The sequence below is a fragment of the Hemiscyllium ocellatum genome, chromosome 46, assembly GCF_020745735.1.
Source record: "Hemiscyllium ocellatum isolate sHemOce1 chromosome 46, sHemOce1.pat.X.cur, whole genome shotgun sequence".
Taxonomy (NCBI): Eukaryota; Metazoa; Chordata; class Chondrichthyes; order Orectolobiformes; family Hemiscylliidae; genus Hemiscyllium; species Hemiscyllium ocellatum.
Window position 1 is genome coordinate 6,945,581 of NC_083446.1, and position 17,069 is coordinate 6,962,649.

The 17,069-nt window shown below is 40.6% G+C and overlaps 1 protein-coding gene across 4 annotated transcripts in view; it reads left to right on the plus strand.

The window, feature by feature from the left end:
- The window catches only part of LOC132836360 (spectrin beta chain, non-erythrocytic 1-like), a 302,644-nt gene that overhangs the window by 232,711 nt on the left and 52,864 nt on the right, over nucleotides 1-17,069 (plus strand). For all 4 annotated transcript variants that reach the window (XM_060855849.1, XM_060855846.1, XM_060855848.1 and 1 more), the window contains 7 exons: nucleotides 785-900; nucleotides 5,549-5,661; nucleotides 6,588-6,775; nucleotides 9,720-9,837; nucleotides 11,819-11,977; nucleotides 13,971-14,273; nucleotides 15,374-15,527. In XM_060855849.1, the coding sequence (XP_060711832.1) occupies nucleotides 785-900; nucleotides 5,549-5,661; nucleotides 6,588-6,775; nucleotides 9,720-9,837; nucleotides 11,819-11,977; nucleotides 13,971-14,273; nucleotides 15,374-15,527 (1,151 nt within the window). The remainder of the gene's footprint in view (nucleotides 1-784; nucleotides 901-5,548; nucleotides 5,662-6,587; nucleotides 6,776-9,719; nucleotides 9,838-11,818; nucleotides 11,978-13,970; nucleotides 14,274-15,373; nucleotides 15,528-17,069) is intronic.

Here is a 17,069-nt window from a genome sequence, read left to right on the forward strand (position 1 = left end):
GATTGTAGGAAACATTCCCTGTAGAAATCAATCAAAATTGCACAGAGGGGAAGTTGAATCTCAGGACCTTTTGGTCTGTGAAGATGGTAGACATTGTATGATTACCTGTTGAATCAACTGTTCCACATTTTTTGATGTCAGACTCTGATTCCAACACTCTCTTCCAGGTTTACAATCCACTAGGATCTGTTCCAGTGATTACACAATTAAAATGTATCATGAATTGATGTTAGAATAAAAGATCAAGAATCCAGGATGTGGGATTAAGTCAAGAAAGTACGGAGACAGTAGATTAATGTCACTGAACTAGTAAGCTATAAACTCAGATCTTGGGGATATAAATTCAGATGCAACCACAGAAGCTGGTGAAATTTGAATTGAATTATTAACACACCTGAAATTTAATAATGATGCAACAACACCATCATGACTTGTTGTCAAAATCCATCTGGTTGAATAATGCCCTTTAAGGAAGGAAATCTGTCCTTATCTGGTCTGGCCTATATTTGACTCCAGAGCCACAGCAATATGATTGACTGTAATGATCTAACAAGATACTCGGTTCAAATGCTGACTTCACCATTGTTGGTCATGTCCTATTAAAAAAGTCAAAGATGGCCATGATATTGTGGAATGGCAAAACACACTTCTGGGGAACCCTCATTTCACATATTGTTTCTTTTTAGTCTAGCCTTGCACACATGGAATCTGATTTTGTCTGGTGATGTCAGCCTTGTTCTTTTAATTTGATAAGGACTATTTTTTCCTTTGTTCTTTGTTTCAGGCCAGATCTGATTGATTTTGACAGACTAAAGAAGTCAAATGCTCACTACAACTTACAAAATGCTTTCAATGTGGCAGAGCAGCAGCTGGGACTCACCAAACTGCTGGATCCTGAAGGTATTTAAGGACACAGACGCAGGCAAAGACTTGATTGTAATGTTTGTGATAGACTGGATTTAACTGGTGTACATTAAAACTTCGGAGAATCTAATGAAGTAGTTAGCGCCTTGTGTTGTGCATTTAGTTTTTGTGGCTTTGACACATTAGATATGGGTAGTGTCCTAGGCCCAATCAATTTTGGCTGTTTCAACAATAACCTCACTGTTACGAGGTCAGAAATGGGATTGTTCCCTGGTGAATGAACAATGTTCAGAACCATTTGTAACTCCTCAGATACTGAAAGAGCAAGATCTGGATAACTTCCAGGCTGAGGTTGATAAGTGACATGTCATACTCAGGCTATGCAAATACTAGACAATGACTATCTCAACAAGAGATAATTTAAATAATCTCTATGACACTCAAGATTCCTCCATTCTCCAAGGCTCCTCCTTCAGCACCTTCCAAATCTGCAACCACTACTACCAAGAGGGACAAGGGCAGGGATCACCATCTGTGAGTACTCCTCCAAGCCATAGACTGTGTTGATTTGGAAGTACATTTGTTGATGCTTCACTGTCACTGGATCAAATTCTTGGAGTTCCCTTCTTAATAGTATTGTGGGTAACATTTTATATTGGTTCTAGAAGGTAGCTCACCACTGCCACCTTCCCTAGAGTGATTAGGGATGGGTAGTAAAATTGGCCAATGACATCCACATCCCATGAATGAATCTAAAAAAAACAATTAAATGAAGCCATTTATTTAGAGAAGAACACTTGCATTTATGTTGAATTATTCATGATCACAGGATGTTTCAAAATATTTTTGAATTGCATAGAGTCATAGAGATGTATAGCACAGAAACAGACCCTTCAGTCCAACTTGTCCATGCTGACCAAATATCCTAAATTAATCTAATCCCGTTTGCCAGAATTTGGCCCATATCCCTCTAAACCTTTCCTTCTCCTAAACCATCCAGATGACTTTTAAATGTTGTAATTGTACTAGCCTCCACTACGTCCTCAGGCAGTTCACTCCATACATGTATCACCGTCTGCGTGAAAATGTTGGCCCTTAGATCCCTTTTAAATCTTGCCCTTCTTACTTAAACCATGTCCTGTAGTATTGGACTCCCCTACGCTGGAGAAAAAAGCTTGGCTGTTCACCCTATCCATGCTCCTTATGATTTTATAAATCTCTATAATGTCACCCCTCAATCTCCGACGCTCCAGGGATAATAGCCCCAGCTTATTCAGCCTCTCCCTCCAATCCTGGTAACATTCTTGTAAATCTTTTCTGAACCCTTTCAAGTTTCACAAAGTATTTCCTATAGTAGGGAGACCAGAATTGCAGTCGATTTTTTAAAAATGCAGATTTTTCAGTGCTTTCTCTTTGCAGGTTAGGTGGCTCCATTGGCTCCACACAAGCTGGTTACCTGGCCAGGAGCCAGTTAGGGTGTTGTTGTCAAGCAGTTTTCTTTAACTTCAGAAACTAACCCTTCTTGTGGGGCTGCATAGTCAACTTCAGTTCTGATTTTGCATATTCTTTTCATTATGAGCTTGCCCACATGACTTTTTGGCTTTTTGCTGAACGTACCAGGAAAATGAAACTTTATAAGCAACTTACAGTGTGCTCCAATGAACATGATTTTTAAAATTCCAGCTGTCTCTTTGGATGGTCTCCTTGGTTTAAGCCCTCCTGATGAAGGGCTTATGCCCGAAACGTCGAATTTCCTGTTCCTTGGATGCTGCCTGGCCTGCTGTGCTTTAACCAGCAACACATTTTCAGCTCTGATCTCCAGCATCTGCAGACCTCACTTTTTACTCCTTGGTTTAAAACCTTGTTTTTATTAGTCCACGGACTAAAGTGAGATTTTGGCAGAATTGGGTGAGAAGTCCGGCGAGGCCTCTTGACATTGGGATCATCTCACTAGCTTTTCGACTTTTGACAAGCAGCGAGGTTAGGTAGGAGTGAGTTGGTAATTAAAGGGATTACTAAATACCTTGTTAACAGCACAACTTATAGGAGCAAGAGTAGGCCATTTAGCCCTTTGAGCATCTTCTGCCAGTCAGTGAGATTGTAGCTGATGTATGGCCTAACTATGTATTCATGTGCCTTTGGCCCATATCCCTTTATGCATTTGCTTCACAAAAAAATTACCCACCTCATATTTAAAATTAACAAATGATCTAACATCAACTGTTGCTTGTAGAAGAGAGTTCCAAACCTCCACCACCCTTTGTGTGTAGAAGTGCTTCTTAACATCTCTCTTGAATGGTCTGGCCCTTATTTTTAGTTCATGCCCTTCGTTCTAGAATCTGCAACCAATCAAAATAGTTAATCTTTATCTACCCTGAATTTTCCTGTTAATATCTTGAAGTCTTCAATTAGATCACCCCTTAACCTACAAAATTCTAGAGAATACACACCTAACTTATATAATGTTTCCTGATAATTTATCCCTGAAGTCCAGGTATCATTCTTGTGGACTTAGTTTTTACTCCCTCCAAGGTCAATATAGTGTATCCTACCTAAGTTGTGGTGCATCTCACTGATATTCAGCTTCTGATCTTAACAAATGCATCTAACAAGCTAAATGTTGAAAAATCTCGATGGGTACCTGTTAGCTTCAGTTCACCATTTATTCCAAAGACCTCCATTTCACTTAGAATAAAATGTAACTTAGCACACTCGGCCAAACTTTCCTGATTCTCCTCAAGCTAGTCCCACAGAATATTTCTCATCCACCTGAGAGGGCAGATATTTAATAGTTTAACATCTTATCTGAAAGACAGCATCTCCAACAGCCTAGCACTCTTTCAGTTGTTCACTGGAGTGTCAACCTTGAATTTTTGTGCTTAACTAGTGGAACTTGAAAGCGCACAATCTTCTGGTTGAAAAGCAAGAGTACTGCTAATTAAACAAATGGAGAGAAGTATTGAGTTGATGCCAAATGGTTCCTCATTGGTTGGGACGGTGATGAGATCAAGGAACAAGTCAATGGCCTGTTGAGGAGAAGGTGATAAATAACTTTGGTGATAATTTAAGGGTTTGTAACCTCTCAGTAGCATCACTGTCAACAGTGCAGCCATTCAAGTCATCCTCAACTCCACTTTCCTGCCTTTTCTCCATAATATCTATCTCAGCTTTAAATATACATAATGACAGAGCCTCTACAGCCCTCTTTTGGAAATAATTTGCTAGATTTACTAACCCCAGAAGACATTTCTCTTCATTTCGGTCTTAAATGAGTGTCTTCTTAATCTGAGGTTATGTCCTCTAGACTGAGACTTTCTCAGAAGGGGAAACAACCTCTCAGCATATACCTAGTCAAGGCTCGAAAAAACTTCCAATGTTGCCTCAGATTCATTCTTCTAAACTCCAATGAGGATTAACCTAGTGAACCTTTTCTGGACTGTCACCAGTGCTAGTATATTTTTTCATGAATGAGATTTTCCCAATTTACATGTAGATGGAAATCAGCCATGATTAGTGTACATTCTTTTTAAACATATCCTGATAATCTCCTGATTTACTCCCTGTCCTACAGTATAACTGCTATTGGGTATCCTGTGGAGTACTGGAAGTCCTCGGGTTACGGAGGTCTGACTTACGAACGTCCTGACCTTACGAACTGACCTCTGGCTTCTCATTTTTACAAATTATTTTTAAAAATCCGAGTTACGTGCAATGTTTCATCCTAATGAATGTGCAGTCTAATTAGCCCGTATCCCTTCCGACTTAGACATGAAGTCGGCTTACGAACAGCAGAAAAACTGAACTTGTTCGTAACCTGGTGACTTCCTGTACTCCCACCTGTTCCTTCTTTCCTTAGTTATTTTTTACCTCTGCTGAGTTGGATTCTACATCTCCTGACCCAAGATTATTTCTTGCTGTCATACAGATTGTTCTATTACAATGCGTGTTTTGTTAATGTGAATTTGCTATAACACAATTGATGAATTGGGGATACTGTTTCTAAAGTGTGAACTTTTAAAGAATGTATTAGATAAAACGTGATTCTGGCCCCATTAGTTTAAATGTGCTGCTAATGTGCGATTTTCTTATAACACAGGGTTGCACAAGAATGCAACTACCACTTTATGGCAGAACCCACTGTACTTATCCCACATTGTACTAACAAAACTACCTGCCATCCTTGCCTTCCTGCCTGTCCTTTCAAAAGGTGGATTACACATGAAAATTTAGTTCATTTCTTTGGTCTCCCCGTAACTGTATCTCTATAATGGCTATAAAAGTATACCCATTAATCTCTATTTGTGCATTAAATCTTTTACCTTGTTCTGAATACTCCATGCATTCAAGTAAAGCGCCATAAATTTACTTAATTTTCCTTTGTCTTGTCAGCTTCAATGGTATCCTCAACCCTTCACTTGAGGTTTTTGGTTTTTAAAAAGTGTGGGAGAGAGCAGCGTTTAGAAATTAGCTGAATTTTCTGTTAAAACCACTCACTGGAACATGATAGGAATTTGTTGAGCATTTACACACTGTCACAAACAGAAATTCCTTGATTCTAAATATTGCAATTACAGTCACAATGCCATTTTATGGTATTGAGTTGCAGACTTGATGCTGAAGATTTGCTGTGTGATGCACTTAGCAAAATGTGGATCCACATTAACCTAATTGTTTTTGCTTCCAGATGTTAGCGTGGACCAGCCTGATGAAAAATCAATCATCACTTATGTTGCTACATATTATCACTACTTCTCTAAGATGAAGGCACTGGCAGTAGAAGGGAAACGTATTGGGAAGGTATGAGGAGGAATGATTGTTGAGTGCAAGAAAAATAAAGAGTACTGTAATGTTAACAAAGACATTAATCATAACAAATCCCGACTACAAACAGATGTTTTTGTCAAGTACAGTCTTTTTCCTGCAATACTGTTGTATTAACTGCTACATTTGATCTTATTTTCTCTGTTCTCTTGAGGGGTGAACTTCTTAATGTAGTGCAACTCTATGGGTTTTTGAAAAAACGTCTTCCCTTTGGTTAGGCAGTTGACGAGGCCAGAATTTGATGCCCATCTCCAATTGCCCTTGGTCTGCGGCTTGCTAGAAAGTTAAGAGTCACCCACCCACGTTGTAGTGGATCTGATGTTGCATGTTGTCATCCCCAAACAGTGTCAGTGAACCAGATGGGTTTGTACAACAATCAATGCTTGCTGTTACGGTCTCCATTGCTGAAACTTGCTTTATATTCCAGATTTATTGACTGAATACAAATTCCACTGGCTACCTTGGTGGATTTGAACCCTCATTCGCAGATCATTAGCCTAGGCTTCTAGATTACAAATCCAATAGCACTACTATTATGCTGCTGTCATCCCATATCTTTTGTCATGGCGTTATTAACTCACTTAGGGCTAGCCACATTGGAGTCAATCCTCTTCTCTGAGTATTCATAATGTGAAGAGTTGTTTTCTACCCCTTCTTTCAGTCAAGGTATACAAATGAGGCATAGCACTCTTAGTGCTGAGATCACAGTTAATTATGCACAGAGAACATTTTATGTTCTTGTGGTTCAATATGAGATGTACTTTGTTTTGTGACACATTTTTGTTTAAATGTGAGCATTAATGTAGAAGTCATCACACATTTTATTGTTTTAGTCAGTCATTTTGACGTATTCTTTCTATGATCTCCATGCACTGATGAATTGTGTTTTTGTGTTGACCCAGGTGCTGGATTACGCAATTGAGGCAGACAACATGATTGACAAGTATGAAACTCTTGCCTCTGACCTCCTGCAGTGGATTGAACACACCATCATTACACTCAATGATCGCAAACTAGCAAACTCACTGAATGGGGTTCAGAATCAACTTCAGGCATTCAACACATACCGCACTGTAGAGAAACCACCTAAGTAAGTAAGCTGCCCCGAGCCGCTCAATATCAGTTATATTTTGGCAGTGGAACCTGTATATATTAAGAGTTTACGCAAATGTCAAGGGACAATGGTGAGATTTTCTTTTGTTAGAGATGTTAGCCCCCAGGATGTTGATAGTTGGGGAGAGATTCTCTCTGATTGGAAATGGTCATAGCCTGGCATTTGTGTGGCGCAAATGTTACTTGCCACTTGTCAGCCCATGCCTGGATATTGTCCAGGCTTGTTGCTTTTGAACATGAATTGCCTCAGTATCTGAGCAGTTGTGAATGGTACTGAACATTGTGCAATTTAGATTAGATTAGATTCCCTACAGTGTGGAAACAGGCCCTTCGGCCCAACCAGTCCACACTGACCATCCAAAGAGTAACCCACCCAGACCCATTTCCCTCTGACTAATGCACCTAACACTATGGGCAATTTAGCATGGCCAATTCACCTGACCTGCACATCTTTGGACTGTGGGAGGAAACCAGAGCACCCAGAGGAAACCCACGCAGACACGGGGAGAATGTGCAAACTCCAGACAGACAGTCACCCGAGGCTGGAATTAATCGGGAACATCCCCATTTATGATTGAGGGAAGATGGGACAGAGGAAGGTGAAGGCCGATACAAGGGATACTAAGGGTCTGGTTTCAAAAGGTGGGGAGCCTCTGCCCTGTGATTTGTTCTCCCCCCCCCCCCCATTCTAAGTTTCGATCCCTCATATCAGAGAAAAGATTTGAAAGGGACCTGAGGGGCAACTTCCTCATGCAGAGGGTGGTGCATGTATGGAATGAATTGTCAGAGAAAGTGGGTAGTGATGGTGCATTTACAGCATTTAAAAGGCATCTGGATGGATATGTGAATAGGACGTTTTAGATGGATATGGGCCAAACGCTGGCAAATGGGACTAGATTAATTTAGGAAATCTGGTTGGCCTGGACAAGTTGGACCAAAGGGTCTGTTTCCATACTGTACATCTCTGTGACTCCATCTAACTGTCCCATTTTAATCATCACAATTTAGAATTGTCAAAAGTACTTTTTTAGGACAAAGAGGAAGCAAGCCAGCAAGAGTTTCATGACCTTGATAATCTGGCCTCACTCTGAGGTACAAGAAGCAAAGATTTTCAAGCAGCTCAGATTCAGTTCTGTGAAGTGGCTATTCAGATGTTGTTGTCATAACAATAGCTTGGTAATATCTAAAGGACAGGCCTGGAGAGTGAAATGTTACATCTGGTTTTAAGATTGCCTAACAACATACAGTTTTACTTGGATTAATTTCATACCAGTGTGCTGATCGCAAGATTAAGCAAATAGTTTTATATCATTCCTCGCTGTAATTCATTTGTTAATCCTAGGGCATAATCATCTGGGCCTGAAGGCAGAAAGCAAACTTAATTAGGCGGCACCAAAGACCTGTCACTATCCTCACATTGCCTGAATTATGTTTTTTTTGGGAGAGGAGAGACTCGAGCTCTATGTTCCTGTCCTGCTGCTAATTGGTTAACAAGCTGTCATTTGTGTTAGTGGTGTTCCCTTGCATTAAACTAGTGTGAGGGGGTGACTGCTGCGATCTATATCCCTACCCTTGCTTCCAACCTGCTGCCTCTTGCCATGACTGCACAGCCCAGAGATCCACCCCATATAACACTTACCTTTTGATTGGTAATCTTCTACCCTAGGAGTCCTTGGTCTGTTTGACTGGCAACTTCTGATTGGATGACATCTCTTGCTGGTTGTGACTGTCCCCCATTCTGGATCCTGGTAGAATATGTGCACAACCAATCAGCTGTCTGGAAATCTTAAGATCCAACAGAATTTCCTATCTTTATATGCCAAGGAATCCCATCTCCAAACGCTCCTGCTTTCTGACTCAGGCAGAAACCAGGAAGGTTATAGCCCTAATTTTGATATATATGTTGCATGCTATTATTTTTTGGCTGAGAGTCACTACCTTCTTATGCAACATCACCTGCTTGATACATCTTTTCCAAATGAAGGGAAGAGGGAAATAAACTGCAATCTGTTCTCAGGCAGTGTGGGCCTGTGAAGATTATTACTGTTGGAAAGTGCAGGACAGTACAGCAAGGGATGATTTTCCCTCCTTTTATGGGCGCATCGCACCTGAACCTGGCTTGATCTGCTGGAGACACTTGAAACTTAGGAGTTCACCAGTGGAAACCCTTGCAGCTGAAATAGTACTATTCTGCAATGATGTAGGCCCAAGATTCAAAGAAAGCACTGAGCAGAAACCCAATGTAGCATTTGGAAGGGTGTTGCAGAATGTAGTGGAAATTGCTTCGGTTGGGAACTGGCCACATTTTTTCATTAGGTTCTGTGGGCTCACTTCCATTTGTTTACAAGTTCCTTGAATTCACTTAAAGACCAGAGTAGGAAGGCTCCTGGTTCTCCTTCCCTGCACCACATTAGTGAATTTAAATGGTTTTATGACAATTCATGATTGTTCTCATGGCCACTATTACTGGGATGAGCTTTGAATTCCAGATTTTCATTTGAATTTAATTTCTACCAGCTGCTATGGTACAATTTATACTTGTGCTTCCAGAATGTTTGTTGGATCTTTGGAATCCATATACCAAACTATTTATTTCAGGTTTGAAAAGGAATAGAAACTTCTTGCCAAGCAGTGTTTTCAAGCTCAGCAGGATGTGTCAAATGGTCTGGAGTGGATTGGCAACGAACATTCACCTTTGTTTGATTTTCCTTCCTGTTGACTTTAGGGCTTATCACTTGTAAATTGCGATTTACCCCTCCACCCATCCCCTATTGTATTATAACTCTTGATGTGGTTGAAATTTTTATTGGTAAATAGAATTGAAACTAACTGATGCAGTTTATTTGTGTCCTTATTGACCTCAGACTACTGAATCAGTAAAAGCAGTGTAAGTAAAATTCTTGTGATGTTTCGTTTGACAGGTTTACAGAGAAAGGCAATCTAGAGGTGCTACTTTTCACTATTCAAAGCAAAATGAGAGCTAACAACCAGAAAGTCTATATACCACGAGAAGGCAAACTGATCTCCGATATTAACAAGGTGACAAACCCTGCTTGTGACTTTATGAAAAAACTAAATGTACTATGAAATGTAGAGTGCAGGATTGGCATTGAATCACTACTGCAAATGGCTTAATTTCTCATCTGAAGGATGATTCAACACAATGATTTGATTTTTGTGGCTATTGCTTCTCCTTGGTTTCATAAACCACTCAGTCCCCTGCATCATTGCTGTGAGGGAACGAAAATTTGCAAAATGAAGTGGCTTCTATTTACGCAATACCTCACAAAACCTCACCACCTCCAAAAGACTTCTCTTTTGTCCCTTTGATATAGTCAAACAAAGGAACACGGTAGTCAGTTGGTACACAGCAAGCAGTACAATATGACCAGGTGCAAAAACAAAATATTGCCAATGCTCGAAAACTGAAATTAAAAACAAAAAAAATGCTATAAATGCTCATTAAATAAGGCAACATTTATAGAAAGAGAAACGGAGTTACCGTTTCAGATTGAGATGATCTTTCATTAGAAGTTTAGTTGCTCAGTTCTGATCTCAGGTCACCACGACCTGAAGCATAGACCTTGTTTTTTTTCTGCAGCTACTATCTGACATGCTGAGTATTTCTGACATTTTCTTGTGATTATGACCAGATGATCTGTTTCGTGTGATGCTGCTCAAGGATTAAATACTTAATCGGGCTTTTGGGGAAAACTTCCCAGCTCCTCTTAGAAGCAACGGCTAGTTTCATTTGTTTGGGTCCCTGAGAGGATAGCTGGAGTCTCTTTTTAATATTTCATCTTGTGGCTGTTCTATGGTAGATGAGGTGTGTGCATAATATTTAGGTGGTGTTGAAAGCATGAATCCAGAGTAGGAAGTCTGGTCAGTGGGATAAGAGGGAAAGTTTATTAACTTAAATTGGTGAAATAATCCAGCTCGTAAGAGCACAAATATTTTGAGCTGATCAGAACAAAGTTGAATGCTGACCAGAATCATTTGGAAATCTCGCATACAATCCTCTGCATGCCTGTTAGTGCTGTTGCTGCAGTAGCATTGAGCTGAGAGCAGGCAGTTTATTGCACAGATCAGACAGTTGGTTTCTGTTAATTTCTCAGCCCCTCTCCTGTTTTTCCATTCGCCATTTAGGCCTTTCCCTAAAGGATTACTCTCCATTTAAGACGGCACATAAATAACATGGCTCTACTTCTCAAACTCATCAGCAGTGCTGTGTAATGTTATGCTTTGCAGGCTCCTTATCTATAATTTTACCTGCCATATTTTGCATCAACTCTTTCCTCAAGTGTCATGTTCTCAGTGTTCCAGCATTAATCCATAAGTCAGGGAGACACTAGCACGTGTTCTTTTTTGATGCCATCATCGGTTTTCCAAGCCAGATGCACATACATAGAAAAATAAATATTTACATCTGTATGACCCCTTTCACTGCTTCCAGTGTCTCAAAATTGCTCAAAAGAAAATCAAGTGTGGTTACCACTTTACTATTGGAAATGTGACAGTCAATTTAAGCACAACAGGATCCTGCAAACAGCAATGTGATGGTCACCACGTGACACAGGAGAGAACTCGACACTTTTTCCTTGTGGTAGTGGCCATGGGATCTTTTATGCCCATCTGAGAGGGAAGAAACCATCTCACTATTCAATTCAGACAGTAACTAAGGTATATGACAGTACTGATAGACCTTATATACAGCTGTGGACATTAAATGCTAACGGACTAATTGGTTATGGATGCAAATGAACCTGATTCTGTCCACCCTTAACAACCATATGCATGCAGAGATGACTCAAGTGAGATCAGTAGATGGTCTACCCTTGAGGTTCTCAGGCCATTTGCTAGATCTTTGTGCATTGTTTGGTTCTTGTTACTTGAGATAGTGCATTTATCTACTTTGAGTTCTGATACTTAATGTTCAGGTAGCCATGATAACCTGTACATGAAAATAAGTGCTTTCACCACAGAGAGAGTGTCTCCTATGTCTTGTTTCTGTCCCATCCAGGCCTGGGAAAGACTGGAAAAAGCAGAGCATGAGAGGGAACTAGCCTTGCGAACTGAACTCATCCGACAGGAGAAACTGGAACAACTTGCTCACCGATTTGATCGCAAAGCAGCTATGAGAGAGACCTGGCTGAGTGAAAATCAACGTCTTGTTTCCCAGGTAAGGAAAGACAGACACGCTCGAAAGCCTGTAACTCTATACTGTTACAGAGACACTGCCTGAAGTACAGGTGGAGCATTGTGTACTACATGACCTGCAGATTCAAGCACTGATACCAATAACAATGCCAAAATTTGTAGGGTCAAAAAGGCACTTAATTAGCTAAATCTCTGCTTTCAAATCATCTTGTACCAGCTCTGCATTTTCATCAGAAACTGTCGCCTCTATATGCATCATGTTAGTTCCATTATACTATCTGATTCAGCATCTTTCCTGTGATCATTTACAGTTTGGATGAAAAATTCTGTGCAGTTTCCCTTTAAACTCACTGACACCTAATTTCTGTCTCCTCGGACTTGAACCCAGTGTCAAAGAAAATGATTTTCTAGATCAAATTTGAAAAATTATCCTTATAATCTTGAAAACCTTCGAAAAGGACACCTCAAGGTTTCTTTACCACAAAAGTAAAATTATTTCCGTTATATTTGCATATTTTCTCAACAGAGGAACTTGTTCCAGAATTCCTTACACAGTGGCAGAATATGTACTGATAAAAGAGAAAATGTCTTGCAAACATTGAAAATCTAAATTTGAAACCGGGTGGCCCACATCTATGTCAGCCTGTGAAAGTGATAAAATGATTTGAGTGGAACTCGTCATTAGTTTTAATTTGCTCACAGTGCTCTTTGGTGTTTTGTTTGTATAAAACATCTGTACAGAATTGTGGAACAGCTTCACAAGCTAAGTACTTCCATTTTCTTTCTCTAAATGTTATGACTTACAATCAGCAGTTGTTTATTTGGAGGCTGTACATTAGCTGACAGTGCTCAAGAGAGTTGTTACTCAAGAGTAGAGCTCTAGCTGTGTCCTGACACTTCTGATTGCTTAAACCTTACATATGCCTTTTCAACATTGCTTGAGCAGAATATCGGTTCCCACCAAGGACAGCAAACAAGCTCCAACTCAAATATGCTGAAAGCAGTGTGCCAGCCCTCAGTAAAACATTGTGAATGAAATTTTAGCTCCAGTTAAATACATAGGGCATTGTGCCTGCCAAGATAACATAATGGGTAGATACTAAACTAACTCCCAAGACATGCTGGGTAAGCCACCTGCAGGGGAAAATCACGTTTCACATTGCAGCCATGCAATCAAAACTCCCATGCAATGTATTTGTAAACTTATATTTATGAAGGGAAGGGATTTCCTTGGAAGCTACTTCTACTCTGCTGTTATAACTCCACCATGGGTTTCAGATTTCACATTATCCATCAGTGGTTCCTATTTCAATTTCAGGTCCAATTTACCTCACAGAAGTGGCCATCAATGTCCCTTCATTTGAGGATTATATCTACCCTGGGTCAAGCGGTTCTACCCTGAATCTTAGAATTATAGAATCCCCACATTGAGTTCCCACTGACCCTCCAAAGAGGATCCCACTAAGACCCCCTCTCACTACCCTATCCCTGTAACCCTACATTTCACATGGCTAATCCATCTATCCTGCATATCTTTGGACAGTAGGGTAAACCTGACCACTCAGAGGAAACTCAAGCAGACATGGGCGAACGTGCAAACTCCACACAGACAGCCACCCAAGGCTGGAATCAAACCTTGGTCCTTGGCACTGTGAGTCAGCAGTGCTAACCACTGAGCCACCATGCTGCCCTAAATCTTCAGACTTAATGTGAATTGGGCCGTTTCCTGACTTTGTTGATTGTTGAGTACATGAGGCAGAGCATCCGACAAGGTAGTGGAATTTGGAATGTGAAATTTACCTCCATCAACTCAACTATTCGCAGTTATTTCTCTTCACAGAAATTCAAAATTGACAGGCAAAAATTGACAACTGAATCATCAAGTCTGATGGAATTAATAGTAAACACTTCCTCCTCCTTTCCCCCGCAGTCCACTCCTTCCAATGCAATCTCCTTGGAGAGGCAAAAACCCAAGGACCAATACTCTTTTTAAATTGAACTTTTTTTGTTTTAAGGACAATTTTGGAATAGATCTGGCAGCAGTGGAGGCTGCCACAAGGAAGCATGAAGCCATTGAGACAGACATTAATGCCTATAATGAGCGTGTCCAGGCTGTGGTGGCTGTAGCCAAGGAACTGGAGGCTGAACGTTACTACGACATCAAACGCATCACAGTCAGGAAGGACAATGTTATTCGCCTGTGGGACTACCTTCGGGAGCTGCTGCATGCACGTCGTGAACGTCTCATGAGGAATCTCGAATTGCAGAAGATGTTTCAGGAAATGCTACACATCGTGGATTGGATGGAAGATATGAAGGTTGGTAGCATGCTGGGCAGCTTGTGTGCTTTACTGCATGCTTCGTGTAAAAGAACCTCTATATCAACATTTGTTTTATAGTGTGTTGAGAAGAATTCTGAGGGGCACCTCCAGGCTTGAGAGAAACTTGAAGCATATACCACTGTCTCAAAGAAACTTTTGTGGGAAGGACAGAGTAGGCAATAGGATTAACGAGGTTGTACTTCAAAGAATTGGGGTACAGGAACTGAAAGAAGTGATGGGGAGGAGAAAGCAGGTCAACGGCAGTGATCCATTAACATCAAAGCTTTGTCTGGAGTAGTCTGCTGGAAATGACTTGAATTGGTCAAGATTAGACAATGGAAGAATTTTGACATGAAGATCTAAAAACCACAAGGAATAACCTAAAACCCAGTAATATGAGTGTCTGTAAGCATAATACTTAGGTTACTGGACAGATCACTGGGTGCATGCATTCTAATCCCACATTACAGCTGAAGAATCTAAACTGAATTAAATAAATCAGGAATAAAAAACTAATACAGGGGAACCTCGATTATCCGAACGAGATGGGTAGACACTACTTCATTTGGATAATCAATTATTTGGTTAATCGATTAAATGCCTTTTCTCTGAGGCTCGGAGTTTTTAAAATCTGCTGCCCGTTCAGGAGACTGCAGCAGCACACAGCGCTCGAGACCCTGCTCCCAACACCACCCCTGCCTCTGTCCAACAGCACATCCTCCCTACCCCCCTCCCCCACCCCAGCACAAAGCGCGCGAGTCCCCACCCCGAGAAAAGTAGGCAGTTTACAGCAATTGAGTACTGGGTGATCTACTTGTGGTTACAGCTGTGCCTGGCTGTAATATTGCTATAAATTCCTCCAATCTGCACCATTCTTAACTGAGGTTAGTAACATTTTGAAATATAAGAAATGTGTTTTTGTGTAATGTTTGGAGACTTTGTGAATATGCCTACATTGGTATGTGTTGGTACCTATAATGTTATAGAAGTGTTACTGTTGCTCGTAATTGAATTGGAAATGCTACAGCTGCAGGCTGGTCATGAATATGCATCTCACAATTATGATACTGAGCCTTATCTCTGAGTGTTTCTTTTAGAGCCGCTTGCAGTCACAAGATTATGGCAAACACCTGCATGGTGTTGAGGACCTGCTTCAGACGCACACATTGGTGGAGGCAGATATCGCAGTCCAGGCAGAACGAGTTAAAACAGTTAACACTGGTGCGCAGAAATTCATTATCGGTGAGGAAGGTATGACCAAAACATCTGCAGCATTTCACTCTGCTGCAAGGCAGTGCCATTTGCTCAACGTGCTTCTGCTTAGAATGTGATGTGTCTTGCTGTTTATAGATACTACACCTTGTTCCGCGGAGAGATTGAACTGGCATTCTACGTTTTCTGCTCTCATGATAAAGAAGTCAAAGATATGCTATTGTGTGGCAGTACTATCCTACAGCAAGTGCAAATGCCTTATTAAAATAGAGCACTTGGACTTTGATTTCTACTACTGTGTGGAGCCTTATTTTAGCAGCAACCCAAATGACACAGTTAAGGTAGCAGAGCAAGTATTTGCTGCTGCGACTTGAGTTGTGTCATCCTGAAAAATTAACAGTGCTGAGATGGAGGTCTTAACAAAGACATTGCTAAGGATTGGAATTCTTAACATAACATTATGGAGCAGTATTAGCTTAGTAACAGCATTGCAGCTGAAACACTTTATATTACTGAAATAGTGGGGCTACAGATTAAAGGACAAGTTCCTACAATGTCACCCACTTTTTTTTTATCTGGTTATGAGATCTACTTTTGAGATTATTCGCCTTAACTTAGTAAATAGCCAAAACTGCAAATTGCATTCACATTCAAAACGGGTGCCATTGTATGTTTGTGAATGGGAAACTTCCTCCCTCATGCACCTGTCTACAGTGTATATGTTTTTACTGGATAGTTGTGATGGCAATAGACTTTACTGTCATAAAAGATATATGAAATAAGAACTAGGCTAGGCAATATGCCCCCTGAGGTTTGTTCTGCCATTCAAATAAGATCGTGTCTGATAGAAGCTTAACCTCAACTTCACTTTGCTGTCTTGTTTCTGTAACCCTTGACTCCCCTGTAGTTCAAGAATCTTATCTATTTCGGCCGTGGATATATTCAGTGACTCGGCTTCTGACTGCATTTTCAGTGATCAAAATAACATCTTGCATAAGAGTATCTATTCAGAACAAGGCTGGTGAAGACTGCAGAGTTGTGGCTGCAGTGAGAATATTGACATGTTGACATGTTTCATTGTATCTGGTTTCCTTTACCACAGCAGTTCAAGGGGAATCATGTCCTACCTGAATATTCCCAAATTTGTAAATCGTCTGGAGCAATTTCTGGCCCAGGGCTTCTTGTCATCTTATTGGCATGTGAAACAGGAGAGAACCTCATTGAACAGATGAAGGAACAGTGACTTAGTGATTTCAGTTGGCAGTCAGGATTATCTTATTGTTGGTCTCTGCCCAGCCAAGATTTAACTGAGGGTAAAAGTGGAAGATTTAATCATTATACCATTCAACCACTTTGAATCTGGCATTTTCACAGCCTCAGAACATTAAGTACTCAGCTTCACACATGATAAATGTCAAAATGTGAATTATTTGTTGCAGTGTAGTACACTGAAAGAACCACTTGCCTTACTGACATGGACTGAAAGCAGATTATGCTGTTCTAAGCTACTTTGCTAAGGTAACCTGCTAGAAATCTATAGGGTGTTGCTGAGGCTGTACCTGGAGTTTGGTCTCCCTTTTT